This window comes from Ipomoea nil, unplaced genomic scaffold (genome assembly GCF_001879475.1).
Source record: "Ipomoea nil cultivar Tokyo-kokei standard unplaced genomic scaffold, Asagao_1.1 scaffold0415, whole genome shotgun sequence".
NCBI classification, from domain to species: Eukaryota; Viridiplantae; Streptophyta; class Magnoliopsida; order Solanales; family Convolvulaceae; genus Ipomoea; species Ipomoea nil.
Window position 1 is genome coordinate 2,670,124 of NW_017616843.1, and position 15,980 is coordinate 2,686,103.

The following is a 15,980-nucleotide window of genomic DNA, read 5'->3' on the forward strand; positions in this document are numbered from 1 at the left end:
TATATATATATATATATATATATATATATATATATATATATATATATATATATATATATATATTAAAGCAAAATAACAAAGCACAAAAAGTTCCCGCCCAAAGCATACGATGTCGTTTTGACCTAGCCGGAATATTTATGTAATTTGCGTAGAATGCCGTGTAAAACGATTGCCTTTCCAAGGAATTTCCAAAAAAATAAATTTGTTTCCTTTAATTTATGGTTACAGAATCAATTTAAACCAATCAAAATACAATATTAAGTATAAATCAGTGGGTCTCTTCGTTTTTCAATAAAACGAAGATTGAAAGCATTATTCCATAGCAATTAGTGTAGCACCCTTTTGGTTTCCAGCGCAAGTCCGTCAGTCTTCTACTCAAACACTATATATTATGCACTATCCAGTTAAACAACTTTCCATCTTCTAATCAAACACCCTTATCGCAAAATTACTTCTTAACGACGATAACAATGTATGTTCTTGCTGCGGATATTTCACCAATGAATACCAGAAATGCAATGCGATTGCGAGTTGTCTGGGTCTATGACATCCCAGAGAGGAGGTCATCTTTGTTACTGAAATCCATGGAAGTTGTCTTCCATGACCAACAGATAATTCCTTTTAAAATACTGAATATGTAATTACTTTTTAAATTACATTCGAAAAGCTGCGAAGGAATATGTAATTCCTTTTAAAATTACATTCGGAAAATTGCTAATGAATATAATTATTGCAGTCCAGCAAGTGAACAAGTTTACACTCCTAATTTGATTTTGAAAAATGCAGGGAACATTTTTGCATGGGCATATACCTAAAGTGATTGTTGATAAATTCCGTACGACATTTAATGAAGGTAGTGTTTATGGGGTTAATTTTGTTGTCACACCAATTTCTACTCTTTCAAAACCAGTCCTCACAAATTCATGCTAAAGTTTAACTATCAGACAGTCATCAAAGAGTTTAGAGGTAAAAATTTCCCAATGCACATGTACATGTTGATGGATTTCAAAACACTCAAAGCAAAGGAATTCGTGGATGAAAAGCAACTATTTGGTAAAACTACATTTTTACCATTTATTTGTATTTTTTTCCTAAGACTACACTAATCAGTTTTTAACAAAAATTAGATGTGCTCGGTCGTTCGGTAGAGATACATGCTCCACAAGATAACATTATCAATGGAAAAAACTCCAGGTTGATTGAGTTTGTAATTGAAGACTCCGAGTAAGTAAATCTATTTTTATTTATTCGTTTTAGAACGAAAATTTATTCCACTGTAGTTTACTAATCATATTCCTAAATGTATTCTACTGTATCTATTAATTCCTAATCTGTATTACCAAATTTAGGGGTATTCAATTGAGTTGTACGGTTTGGGATGACCACGTAAACAAGGTTGAGACGTACTTCAATTCTGCAATCGAAGAGCCATTGTTGGTTCTAATACAGTTCTGTAGAGCTAGAGTATGTTTGAGAAGTATGTTAAAAATTGATGCTATTAGTTGTATGTTTAATGACTGTTTTTACCTAACCTATGTATATATTTTTGACTTATGTAGGTGGTGATGTGAAAATCTGTTCATCCTATGATGTTACACAACTGCTCTTTAATCCAGAAACCCCAGAGTTTGTGCAGTTCAAGGAAATGTATTTCCTAGGCTAAAAAAAATAAATAAATTAGAGACATAGTTTCGACCATTACTCAAAAGTGTCATTTAATTTTTGTAATTTACCAGTTTGTGCCTAGAACAAACTTCGATGAGGAGTATAGTTTCACAGTCCAATTTCAACTCAGGCAGTTCATATACTGTGTCACTCAATGGTGATTTGGAACTGAGAACTATATCTGATGTGTATCAAAAGAAATAAGTATACATTCAAATTCCTAAACTCTACAGATCTCATCTTCTATTCAGAATACTTGATTTTTGTTCATAATATAAATTTCTTTTGTCTAAAACAGTTTGGAGACTTTTGGGTAGCTGCAATGATAGTTTTCGTGGACAATGGTAGTGATTGGTTTTATCCGTCATGTCTGACAACGTCATGCAACAGGAAGTTGGAGCCAAAGGAAGAGTACCTCTATTGCAAACATTGTGATAAGACATGGGGAGATGGAATCTTGAGATATAGGCTTAAAATCAGGGTGGTAGATATAAATGGAAATGCTCCATTTGTAATGTGGGACAGAGAATGCTATGAGTTGTTGGGTATGACTGCCCTAGAATTAAAACAGAAGCAGACAAAGGTATGTATCAATTTGTTTAATTACAATTTGAAACAGAAGCAGACTAGCTCAATTTATTTTTTTGGAACTGTAGGGAAAAAATGGTGTGCCTACTGAGATTCAATCTTTGATTGGGTTAAACTTAATCTTCATAATTGTTTTTCGAAGAGAATAGTTTGTAAACCTACTAAATGCATTCTCTGTAATGAGGATCATAAATGATGTTGAAATGTTGGAACTACATGCCCTAGAGTTGTTGCTTGGTAGGGATAAAGATCTAAGCTCGAAGTTGGAGCTTGAACATACAGGAGATGATTTGTGGGAAGATGAGGTAATTACATCTTAATTATTATATTTTTACCAAAAGCTAGTCTCTAAATCTGTGGTTTACCTAACTGTAACATATTGCCTACGTCTAGGATGAATTGATGTCAATGAAGCTGAAAGTCCTCTCCAACCTGTTCCAGTAAACCTGACTGGTGATGGATATGAAGCAGGTGCAGTCAAAAGGTCCTTAATTGATGAATTCTCAAGCACTCAAAGTTCAAAAAAGAGCAAGGGGTGGTTGTGAAGACTGAGAAATTGAAAGATTTGTGATAGAGTTGATGGGGTGTTTTGTGGTTAAACAATTGATTGACCTGCAGGTGTTTTCTAAGACATATATAATAGCTCAACATTCAACAAATCAGAGTGGCGCAGCGGAAGCGTGGTGGGCCCATAACCCACAGGTCCCAAGATTGAAACTTGGCTCTGATAGAATAAAATTGTTTTCTTTAGTATACTATCCAAGTTAGGCTTGGTAGCACGAGCATGTAACCCAAGTGAGAGCATTAAGGGAGTGGCGTTCCGCTCACTCGTGAGTGGTGCCGTGATTCTTTGCAAAGGCGGAGACTTCTTAGTCCTTAGATTGGAGGGCACCGCGTGAGGCTGGCTTCACAGAGCAGAGCTGAAAACCTCCTCCTTTATGCGGTGGAAGGATAACGGGCTGGTGCATCCTCTACCCACTAGTGCTTGACGGGCCGTCCAAATTGAATCACCATCTTTTTAAAACTTTTGGGCCACACAGCCCAATAGAGCCTCGGTGTTCACTAGTACAAAATTGAACATAGAAGATTGACCCTAGGCCACCATTGTTGAAAGAAACTTTTGGGCCACACAGCCCAATAGAGCCTCGGTGTTCACTAGTACAAAATTGAACATAGAAGATTGACCATAGGCCACCATTGTTGAAAGAATTGTTACCTAATCTTAGCCCAAAAATTCGCGGTGCCAATTTTGTAAATAAGTTATCAATAATCCGCCACCGTTGTTAGCTGTAATGGTTGCCCATTGTATTTTTTATTTATTTAAAAAATTGATTTATAATAGGCAACCGTTTCTAATAGAAATGGTTGCCTTAAAATAGAACTTGTTTTATAATAGGCAACCATTTCTAATAGAAATGGTTGCCTAATATTAACCCTAGATCTACCTCACGCCTAGATCAGATCAAAATCGTCTCACCGCTTCAACACCCACCGTCTAAAATCTTCATCCCTCTGCTCCGATCCACCGTCTGCTTCGATCGTTTGACGCCGTCGTTGCCACCCACCGCCACCATGCCGTTGGCCTACGGCGACGCCACTCACCGCGACACGCACAGCACCATCCACCGCGATGCACCGCCACAGCCGCCACCCCCACCGACGCCACAGCCGCCATCCCCGCCAACGCCACAACCGTCTCCCCCGCCAATGATACAGCCACCGCCGATCTGCAGGTTAGTTTTATTTATTTATTTATTTTAAATTGTTAATATATATATATATATATATATATATATATATATATATATATATATATATATATATATATATATATATATATATATATATATATATGTGTGTGTGTGTGTGTGTGTGTGTGTGTGTGTGTGTGTGTGTGTGTGTGTGTGTGTGTGTGTGTGTGTGTGTGTGTGTGTGTGTTTAATTATTATTTTAATAAATAAAAAAATGTGATATTTTATGATTTTTATAAATTTTATAAATGTGAATTTGGCTCGATAGTACCTTATTAATTACAAATTAGGTTGTTGGATGAATTAATTAGGTATTTGATTAGCTAGGTATATATAGTAGCATGAATACTGAGTGCTTAGTAAACATCTTACAAGATTCAGACGCATAACTCTGTGTCCAAACTAAGATCTTTCAGTAGGCTTTGATTGCAAGATGTATAGTACAAATGAATATAAACAATTGAAGACTATATTTAAGGCTCTTTACTGCATAAAGAGAACAGCACTGGAAGGATGGATATAAGATAAATTCCTATTATTATATTCCTAATAATAACACAATATTGAATAAAGAAAACAATGAAAAGCAATTCATGCAAATCTGCAAGGTATTATGTCATGTAAACAATGTTGCATACAAATGGTTACTTGCTCCTCATATATGATAGAAGACTTACTCTGTTCCCCATGGCAATGTAATATCTAGGGTGTTTATTAGGCTAACTTGGTTAATTAATAACATAATCAAATTAACTGATTTTGCAAAATGCATCAACTATTAACTCAACTCATATTTTCAAATTAACCGAACCAAAATTTATTTTGGTTAATCAGCCCATTAATGAATATTGATTTTGAGTGCTTGCTTAATTGCCGTGACTTAAATAGCAAATCAATCAAAAATTAGCATGTAACCTTGCAATTATATTGCCACTGAAACTCTACAGAAGGAATTATATTGCCACTGAAATTATGACAATGTTTCAATTTCTATAGCTTGCCACTGAAATCCATTTTTACTAGTATCATTGTTTTCTCGTGGCAATGAATATAAATATGGATTGAATAAGGAAATCCATTTTTACTAGTACCATTGCGTATCCATATCTGCATAGTACTTAGAGTAGTATTTTATGAATTCACAGATATGGATAGGAGTTGGATGTTTGGAAAACGCACTATATTTCCATATATGCAAGGGGTTCAAGAGTTTATACAATGTGCTGAAGAAAATAGGAGTAAAAAGGCAGAGGACTTTATTGTGTGCCCGTGTTGCGATTGTCAGAATTTTAAAAGATATCGTAGTTCTGATGAAGTGAAGAGTCATTTGATACGCCACATGTATCTTGGATCCCTTGCCGATCTAATCGCGACATAGGTTTAATTAAAGGCTCTGTGAATTTGTAAGTAAATAATTTATTATTTATATAAGTATTTTAGCAGCTATTATATTATTTATAAATTTTTATGTATGCTTGTAATTATTATAGGGCATTTCGCTCTGTTCCTACGAGTGTACGGGTTAGGAACATCAATTGGAAGCCATGCAAAGTATGTATGAAAATTGAATTTAAGAACTCAGAACCCAATTAATCACAAAGAAAGCAGTATCATAAGGGAAAAATTGAAACAAACAAAGCATAAGATCCTTCCTCCCAAAATTAATAATATATTCTCAGAGAACAGAAGGTTTTATTTGGACATGACAGAGTTGAGAGATTTGGTAAGTTTGTATAAAAGAGTTGACATACAAGCTAGGAGAATCATTTATCCTTCCATGCAAGGAAAACGTACAACTACTAAGATATGAGCTGAGGGATAAATGTAATAATGGATGAAAATTATTTATGGCTCTAATTGATCACCTTCAGGACGGAGCTGAACAACGGAGGGTACGTAGGATATGTCTCGAATCTTGAGGTGAACTTTCTGCAAGGTTTTTGAGCAAGCCCACTTTTCGATCTTCAGGAAGCTGACCGAGAAGTCATATTATACAAGAATTATTACATATATAATAATTTAGTGTCTTATACTAGACAAGAAATTAAATATTTATAAATTCACTTATATTAGACAAATAAAAAAAATCACATAAAGAAGAGTTTGTTTAGTATAAAGATTGGAACTACTAATATTTCAAGGGTAGGCTAGCAAAGAAATAAAAATCATAAAATCTAATTTATATATATTAACAAGATAAATTATATAAATGTTATACCCATCATATTAAAATCCTAATTCGATTAAAGTTGACTTATCAATCATTATACTAAAATACTAAAATTCTAACTGGTTTGAGATTAACTTAGAATTTCCCAATCATACTAAAATTGTTAAACATAATAACTAGCTAATACTATATAAACCCTTCATCATTCTATAATTTTCTTCATCATTCTATAATTTTCTTTCATCATTATACAAGCTATTTAGATATAATAATTAATCATGTTTACCAAGCTTGATATGCTGATTTGGTTGTATTGTCTTCTCCTACAAGCATCAACTTTATATTATTTATATTACTTCAAAAATGGCAACTTTAGAATCCTATTTAGATTTATGGGTTTCATTACATCTTTTCAGTTTATCATGATTATCCTTTACACCTTGTCCAACCTCTCTCTTGAATGGATCAACAATCAATACATTGATGATGATGATGATAGTGGTGATGATGACAATGATGATAGCAGTGACGATGACGACGATGATGATGTCGATGATAGCGATGATGATGACGACAATGATAACGGTGACAATGTCGACGATGATAGTGGTGATAATGATGACGACGTTTATAGCGGTGACGATGATAGTGGTGACGATAATGACGATGATGATGATAGTGACGAATGGGTAAGACTTAAAACTGGATGTGAAAAATATGAGTAAAATGGTTCCATAGTATAACTACTCTTTCTTATATATAGTTAGAAATTGTTCGACTTGTACGGATTATATTATTAGATAGATTTTATTATTACATTTGTTTCGTAATTGTGGTTGTTATTTTTTATAATTCTATTTTTAGAAGTAATCCCTCAACTATTCGAGATTTGTTTAATAAATGTTCAAATAGTTGAGAAACTTGCTATTTGATGCACCCCTCCCTCTGCATGCATGCAGTGTATAAGTTCAATTAGTTCAAACATTTGTGTACAGAAAAGATAAGAGTTAATAAAGATTTAAGCATAATCGATCTATCTCAAACCTCCAAAAATGGAATGCCCATATACAAGCTAGCATGATATCAATCTATGAGTTACAGTCACAAGTAGAATGGTAGATTAAACATGATATGGATTCACCACAGGAATACATTGAGCAATGGCAGGCACAATATAATGTGCAGTAAATGAGAGGAGAAGACTATAATTTTAAGCAAAATCAGAAAACAGACTACATCAGAGTTCAAATTCATATTTCAACTATATATATATGTACCTAGCTTGCCAATACCATATATAGAAACAGCAAATAAACAATAATTTGGTGAATAACAGAGCAGTCTGTTGATTAAGGTTTTTGAGCAAGTCCACTTTTCAATCTTCAGGAAGCTAGGCTAAGCTGTGAGAGAAGAGAGGTTAGAACAAACTTCATAAACTAACCTTCCTTCACAACATGTTATAGTAAATATGTTTACATATATAAATGTGTTTGAGTCACCCAAAAATTAAAGGGCCATCATATCCCTTCCTATGACGAAATAGTCAACTCTAGCTAAGACATTACATTACCATATCCACTAGTGCTTGACGGGCCGTCCAAATCGAACCATCATCTTTTTCAACCGTAAGGGTACACTGAAGTCATTCATTTTCTTTCCTTTCACATTAATAGGTATGTTTATCTCACTTTTTCAATCTTTCATTCTATTCAGAAAACAGACTACAACAGTGTTCAAATTGATATTTCAACTATATATATATGTACCTTGCCAATACCATAGAAACAGCAAATTAAAGAATAATTTGGTGAATATGAGGGTTGAATAACAGATGAGAGCAGTGTGTTGATTAAGTATTTTTTGGAAAAGATATGATGATACACATTCTCCCTGATCTGCTGAGTAAGTTGTAGCCTGTCTAATGGTTGGGCAGTGACTATTTTGTAACCACACAATTAAGCTATTAGTGGCATTTGGAGCCTATCCAACCACAAAGACTAAATAAGTATTCAACACTTATACATAATCCATATATATTTTAAGTTTTTGAGCTAAATTGTTGAAAGTGTAAAGCAAACATTCAACATATGTGAAGTTCATCTCTTCGAGGCCGGCATATATGTATTTCTGCATTAATTATGTTATTGAGTCAAGTACTCAGAACATAATTAATCACAAAGAAAGCCCGCAGTATCATAAGGGAAAAATTGAAACAAAGCATAATAAGATCCTCCCAAAATTAATAATATATTCTCAGAGAATTGAAGGTTTTGATTTGTAGATATATGAAGACAAGAGAGTTGAGAGATTTGGTAACTTTGTATAAAAGAGAATCATCTATGCTTCCATGCAAGGAAAACAAGTACTAAGATATGAGGGATAGATGTAATAATGGATGAAAATTATTTATGCCTCTAATTGATCACCTTTAGGAGCTGAACAACTGATCGCGGGTAGAATATGTTTCGACTCGAATCCTGAGGTGCTAGTTGTGTATGGTGAACTCTCCTCTGCAAGTTAAGGTTTTTGAGCAACTCCACTTTTCGATCTTCAGAGAAGTGGGCCGGGGTTAGAACAAACTTCTTCATAAACTAACCTAATTCAGAACATGTTAGAATCATCTTCCTAGAATGATGAGTAAATATGTTTACATAAATGTGTTTAAGTCACCCAAAAATTAAAGGGCCATCCCATCCCATCCCTTCGTATGATATGATGAAATATGAATACTAAATGAAATAGTCGACTCCAGCTAAGACATTAATTACCTTAACGAAAACAGGGAAAATGTGCTTAGCTTGTTCAAATAGTTGAGAAACTTGATATTTAATTTGTGTACAGAAAAGATAACAGTTAATAAAGATTTAAGCATAATCTCTATCTCAAACCTCAAAAAATGGAATGGCCATATACAAGCTAGCATGATATCAATCTATCAATCAATGGTACAATACACAAAATTAAAGATCATGCAAAATGCTTATTCCAAAGTAGTTCACTTCACCAAATTAAAATAAGAAACAAAAACATACAATTTAGGAATTAAAACAAACACAAAACATAGCATTTTCTTAATCTCAACCCATTCAAATACGGAAACTGCAGTGCTAAATATTTGCAACTCATAACGAAAACAAAAACAAAAAAAAAAAAAAACAAATCTTCTTGGTTTAGGCTTTTAAAAAAAAAAAAACACAATGAAATGATAATTACTCCGTAGCAAAGAAAAATATCCTTAATTTTGTTTGTTAAGTTTATGATTTGTGTTTGGCGGAAGAAGTTTGTTAGGGAGTAATAAATTCTGAATTTGAAAACCGCCGCGTCATGGCTTCCATTAACGGCTACTTCTCCTACGCCGCCTTAATCCCACCGGAATTAGGGCTCCGTTGTGCCGCTATAAGTAGGCGCCTCCGCCCTCACTCATCTTCTGCACTTTCCGTTCATTGTTTTTGCGGCGCTTCAATTCTCCGCCATTAACGAACAGAGTGCAGCACTGCAGTGGATATACATATATATAGCCTTTCTTCTTCACCAACAAACATGGCGGATCACTCTGTTTCCACCGTCCTCTGCCTCACTCAAGGAACTTCTCGTTCCCAGGCAAGGAAGCCGTCGGGCGTTGATCTCTGTCCCTCTGTTTGGTGTTTCAACGCCGATCAACAATCGCCGTTTAATTCTGCCCTACCCAATCTCCAGCAATTCGCATTTACGCTCTTGTCGTCTCCATCAACCCTTTCAAATCCCCCCTTTGATCTTGATCTCTTTCCGGTTTCTGCCGCATTTGAAGATTACTTGGAGGACAAGATTCCCTCGATGAAACGCAAATGGGAGAAAATTGGAGATTCCGGAACCGATAAATCCGGATCAGACGAAGGAGGGGCGAAGAAACAGAGGGCGGAAGGTGGGGGGCACTGGATAAAGAAGCGGCTAAGCTTAAGCGACGTGAACGATTCTTCGAGGCTGTTGTTGAGTAAGGAGTATGTGAGGAAGTACGTTCTGCCATTGATGGATGATGAGAGACGTGCGGCTTGTGAAAGTGTGGGATTTGGACACCATTTCTGAACACGAGCTGAGGCTGAAGCAATGGAAAACAGGGAGCTTTCTGCTAACCAGCAACTGGAGTATGGAGTTTGTGAAGAGAAGGGATTTGCAGGAGGGTGATGGCATTGGGTTGATGTGGGACTTTGAAAAACTTGGTTTCTTCTTCCACAAGTTTAATGCCCACTCTTGAAAAACTAGGGTTCTTCTGCTAACCAGCAATTGATCTAGTTGTTATTGTGCAGTATCAGTGATAAGCTGACTGAAATTTTGGAGGATTCTCTGTACTGTTTCCTCGATATGATATGACTTTAGCCTTTAGTAAATAATATTCACTTTTATTTTGCATGAATTTGTTACATACTCCGTATATTTTGTTTCATTTGGTCTTTATATTTTCTCTTTAAAAACAACCAAAACAATATATTCCATAATTTTTGCAAAATTAAATTTAGAGACTATTACATATCCACTTAAATCAATCAATATAATTAAACTTAATAGCAATCAATTTTATCGATATAAGTAATAATTATGTGATCATTTTAAAAATTAAAGTTGTTAAAAGTTTAATTACTGGGTGTTGAATGTAAGTTTTGTATCCAAATTAATATTGTTTTGGAAAAACGCATATATTATAACCAAATTTCCACTTTCTAAAAGCAATTCAACTATGAGGTAGTCCGTAGTTGTGTCTATATTTTGCAGGTTAAAAAGTGAAGGCCATGGTGTGTTAGTGTTTGTCAATTAAAAGTTAAAGCTTTTAAATTATTATATAAATTAATTAATGGTAATATAATTAGAAAAAATATAAATAAACTTTTAAATTTTATATAGACATAAATTAATAGTAATATAATTAGAAAAAACATCAATTTATATCGGTGACTTTTACAACATGAAATCAAATCAAATCAAATTTTGAACTTAATAAAAATTAGATAAGTTGTAGCAGTTGTAAATTTTGGTATGGTAGAAAGATATTCTCAAATCAAACTTAGAAGAACGAGGCCAAGTGCAAATAAAGTCTTGATATAAACTTACTGAGTGATTCAAGAACTCGACTACATCTCAGCATTCAAAAATGTAAACATGGGGCTACTGAATAGTATGAGTTCAACAAAAAAGAGTCTAATATCATAACTCGAATAATTTGATGTTAACAAGAAAACCGCAAAATCACATGCCAGTAAACGCCTTCTTTCCGCCACCAGCAGAGCCAGCAGGAATCACCTTCAAAACGTTGAACCTCACAGTTTTGGACAATGGCCTGTCATGGGAACAACACTGTCAAAATGTTTGGCAAAAGAAAAGAACACGAGAACGAGTAACCCCAGCCAAGATGGCAAGGGATCCACGCTTGTAATCACAAGGTCACAAGTTCGAATCCTTGCCCTCTTGGTTTGAGTCAGTCAGCTATGGGTAAACTAGGTTGGATGCTGGCTAGGGTCACAAAGTGAGGTTTACTCAAACCCGTTGTGAGGTTGTCCCCATCATCCCAAAAAAAAAAAAAAAAAAAAAAAAAAAAAAAGAAGAGAACACGAGAAAATTAAGGGGAAAAAGAATAGTAATGGTTCTGATATTGACCTGCATTGGCCAATGATAACGTAATCTCCCTCTTTCACACGGAAGCAAGGTGATATGTGAGCAGCAATGTTTGAGTGTCTTTTTTCATACCTACAGCACAAAACGCAAATTAGAATTTCTCCAAATCATAACAAAATTAGAAGTTTTAGAACAGGGGAAATGTTGACAAAGTCTTGCCTCTGGTACTTCTTCACAAAGTGAAGGTAGTTCCTACGAACAATGATTGTTCTATTCATCTTAGCACTATGGCATGTCCCAGCAAGGATACGACCTCTGATAGAAACAGTACCAGTGAAGGGGCATTTTTTATCAATATATGTCCCTAAAATCAAGAAACAGAACTACTTTAGAATCAAGCTCAAACCACATTTGAGATGGAAACACAAATTTTCCACAATTACCTAATCTGCAGTGGGGAATACAAAGACACACTACAGATTTTGGTATGATAAATAGAATGTATTACACACATCATAACAGTACGATTTGCTAAAGGAACAAATCTGTGGAAAGAAAAATCGCTATTGGAGCTGAATCTAATGCAAGATACTGAAGATTCCTTACAGCACGCAGAGGATAGAATGAGCATATTAGAGAACCTAGCAGTACCCCATTGCATCACATAAATTGGTCTAATACACAAACATCACATAACTAGTAGCATGTTATGGATATAAATTACGGAGTAGAATAAACACTAACTATATATGGAGTATAAAGATAAGGTTTCACACAGCTTTTCCAATGTGCAAAATCACAAATGTTGAACCATCTAATTGCCTCACTCCTTGTTGTCTTCAACCAGTTCTCCATTTTATAAGCAGATAGGGCAATAACAATAATAATTAAAGATCCCAGTAGTTGTCAAGCTTGATATAAGTTGGTCTAATATATATAATCAAATCACTACTTTCATATTTATGGCTTGATATTTGCATTGCAGACTGGATTTATTCAAAACTACACAATTCTACATATTGCACATAAGCTACCAACTTGCCAACTTGAATCTTAACATATCATCATACAAACACATTATAGTCAAAATCAGATACATCCGAGAGAAGAATTAAAATAAAGCTCACCCCATATCCAAAAAAACCACAAAACCAAGCAGGAATCTCACTTATATCAGATATAAAATTAATTTTTTTCACAGCCCACTACAAAGAATACCGGGAGGGACAGAATAGATATGAACCTTCAGTAGCCTCGCGAGGTGTCTTAAACCCTAATCCAATGCTCTTCCAGAATCGATTACCTCCCTTACCGGGCCTCTTACCCTTCCCTGTTTTCTTCGAGCTGCAGATTGCAATAAAAACTGAAACTTTAAAATTTTAACCAAAGACTTTCCAAACCATTCACAGAAACCCACCCCACAAAGCACCTATAAGCATGTAGGTTAACTGAGCATATTAAGAGAAAGTTCGTTCGCATAAATCCTATCTATACCTGAGAAAAACTCCCGGCTGCTTCAAGAAAGCCTTCTCAGTCTGCAATACAAACCGAAATGTTTGAGATTTCTCTATAAATCAATTCAGATTGAAAGTGCAAGTGTGTATACATGAGATAGAGAGAGAGTTCAAAGAGAGTAGAACCTGCTCCGCCATGATTGTAGCCGCCGATGTGTCGCAAGAAGATAGGAGCGAGTTGGATCGGCAGCTAAAAACCCTAGAGGCAGCAAGGGAAGAAGACAGGGTTTCAACGCATTTTATAGTGCTAGTCAAACGCTAAGGGGTCGTTTGGGAAAATCGTGTTAAAAGATCAGTAGTACAGGGTTAAGAGGTGTATAAAACTAAAACATACGAGTTAGCCCAAAAAATGTCATGTCTGTGTTCGATAAGCATTTATTTATTAATATAAAATAAATATAAATGAGCAAATTTTAGAGCTCAATTAATAAATTAACAAAGTTTGAACATTACATTTATTGACTCATTTGTTAAAAATTAGTGAAGAAGCTCGTTTATGTTCATTTAATAATGTTCACGAACATGTTTATGAGCAAATACTTAAGTATTAAGTATTAAACTGACGCATACTTAAACATTAAGTAAAAAACACTTAAACAGTTCAGGTGCGGTTAAAGCTTCCCATGTGGTTGTGCGATTGGACGCACATTAAGCATTAAACTGACGCACTTTAAGTACAAAACACACACACATCAAACAAATAAACAAAACACCTTAAGAATATAAACCACGCACCTAGGGGGTGTTTGGTTCACGGAATGTTAGATTACCTTAAGGGGGCGTTTGGTTCAGGTCATCTTAGATTACCTAGGTAATTTGAGTCTGGTAATGTTATATTACCTTGTTTGGTTCAAGTTATAAGACTACATGGTAATGTTATATTACCTTAAAGCTGATGTGGCGGTAATGTTTCAAGGTAATATGATTACTCCCAATTTTTTTAGGTAATCTTAGATTACCTTGAATTATTCCAACTTTGCCCTTGTTAACTAATAATAATAATAATAATAATAATAATAATAATAATAATAATGAAATTAATATATGTTTATATAATTAAATATACATGTGTATATTTATATATTTAGTTTTTTTAATATTTAAGCATTGATATACATTCATACATATAAATAAATACACACACATTATATATATATATATATATATATATATATATATATATATATATATATATATATATATATATTATTGAGGACATTATTGTAAATTGATCATATAATCTAAAATATAACCTTGAACCAAACAAGGTAATATTATATTGCACCATCCAAATCAAACACACAAGGTAATCTTACATTCCCAACATCTCACATTACCTTCCTGGAGGTAATCTTATTACCTGGGGTAATCCAAGATTCCGTAAACCAAACGCCCCCTAAAGAATGTTAGATTGTTGGGAATGTTAGATTACTGGGAATGTTAGATTCTTGTGTTTGGTTTAAAACTAAAATATGTAAATAAGACAACAGTAATGAGATAAATTGATTAAAACGTCCAAAGCCCAACATTAGTAATAAGACAAGGGGATGTGAGATTACCTAAGAAATTGGAGGGTATCTCACATTCCCTTTCAATAGCTAAAAACTTAATGCGGGGGTTATCTGACATTCCCTGGAAAAGTTACATAACCTGAACCAAACATGAGAATCTTATATTACCAAGCAAATATAACATTGGTTATCTTATATAACTTGAACCAAATGCCCCCCTAAGGTTTTAAAAATGGTTCACTTTAAGTTTCACACAACTGACGCACCTTAAGCATACAAATCACGCACCTTAAGGATGAAAACAACGCACATTAAGAAGCAAACTCACGCACCTAAGTTACAACAACTATTCACATTAAGCAGAAACTCACGCACCTTAAACACAAAACTCACGCACCTTAAACACAAAACTCACACACTTTAAGTTTCAACAACTACGACCATTAAGTACACAACCCACGCACCAGGACTATGTGGTCTAATGGTACCCGGGTTGGACTTCCATTTGGAAGGTTGTGAGTTCGAGCCTTAGTGGAGGCGTTATTAGCTCTTTGTGTTTCAGTAGGTTGAGAAAGTATATGAACAGAGATATTACATTGTAATATAGCTAGTAGCATTCAAAAAAAAAAGTACACAACCCACGCACCTTATATACAAAACTCACACACCTTAATCACAAAACCATTCACCTTAATTTTGACCTAGATGCAAAAATTACCAAATTGCAACCACAATTTCTTTCTTAATTATGGTATTCTTAAACGTTGGTTTAAGCATAATCAATGACTTTGTTTTAACCGCACAACCACACCTGGGACTGCCCACCGCACCTGAACCTCTATATATATATATATATATATATATATATATATATATATATATATATATATATATATATATATATATAAAGATTATATAATTATACTACTTTATTAATTTAATTGGGATGCTAGTGACTTTAAATATCTTATTTTTAATTTTTTGTTTTGTTTTTGTCTTGTAATGTGAATAAACAAATTTTGTGTGTTTTTTTTTTTTCTTTGAGACTTGGTATTTTCACTTTGAAGAATGAGTTAAGGAACGAGTTCAGCAAAGAGAGATGGAGTGAAATTTAAACCGTTAGATCAAACTTAGATCAACAGTTTAATTTTTAATTTTTAATTTTTTAAAGCGCGCCCTCAGTTAAAGAAAAAAATAT

The 15,980-nt window shown here is 34.2% G+C and overlaps 1 protein-coding gene and 1 non-coding gene across 2 annotated transcripts; one reads left to right on the forward strand and one right to left on the reverse strand.

Annotated features, from left to right (window-relative positions):
- The first annotated feature begins 2,911 nt into the window (after nt 1–2,911).
- On the forward strand, nt 2,912–2,983 carry TRNAM-CAU. The gene has a single exon. It is a non-coding gene; the product is annotated as a tRNA-Met (tRNA).
- Nucleotides 2,984–11,224: 8,241 nt separating this feature from the next.
- On the reverse strand, nt 11,225–13,509 carry LOC109172288 (40S ribosomal protein S11). Its single transcript, XM_019321458.1, has 6 exons — nt 13,398–13,509; nt 13,252–13,292; nt 13,001–13,101; nt 11,977–12,121; nt 11,800–11,889; nt 11,225–11,482 (listed from the first exon to the last, which is right to left on the reverse strand). Exons 1-6 carry the CDS (start codon nt 13,407–13,409, stop codon nt 11,392–11,394), a joined length of 480 nt encoding a protein of 159 aa, XP_019177003.1. The 5' UTR covers nt 13,410–13,509; the 3' UTR covers nt 11,225–11,391.
- Between the last annotated feature and the right edge of the window lie 2,471 nt (nt 13,510–15,980).

What these genes read in the sequence shown, in the direction of transcription:
- LOC109172288 (XM_019321458.1), bottom strand. An exon ending in CAGCCGGGAGTTTTTCTCAG is followed by an intron (nt 13,102 to 13,251) that starts GTATAGATAGGA and finishes TGCAATCTGCAG; the next exon opens with CTCGAAGAAAACAGGGAAGG. An exon ending in ACCTCGCGAGGCTACTGAAG is followed by an intron (nt 12,122 to 13,000) that starts GTTCATATCTAT and finishes TCTTGATTTTAG; the next exon opens with GGACATATATTGATAAAAAA.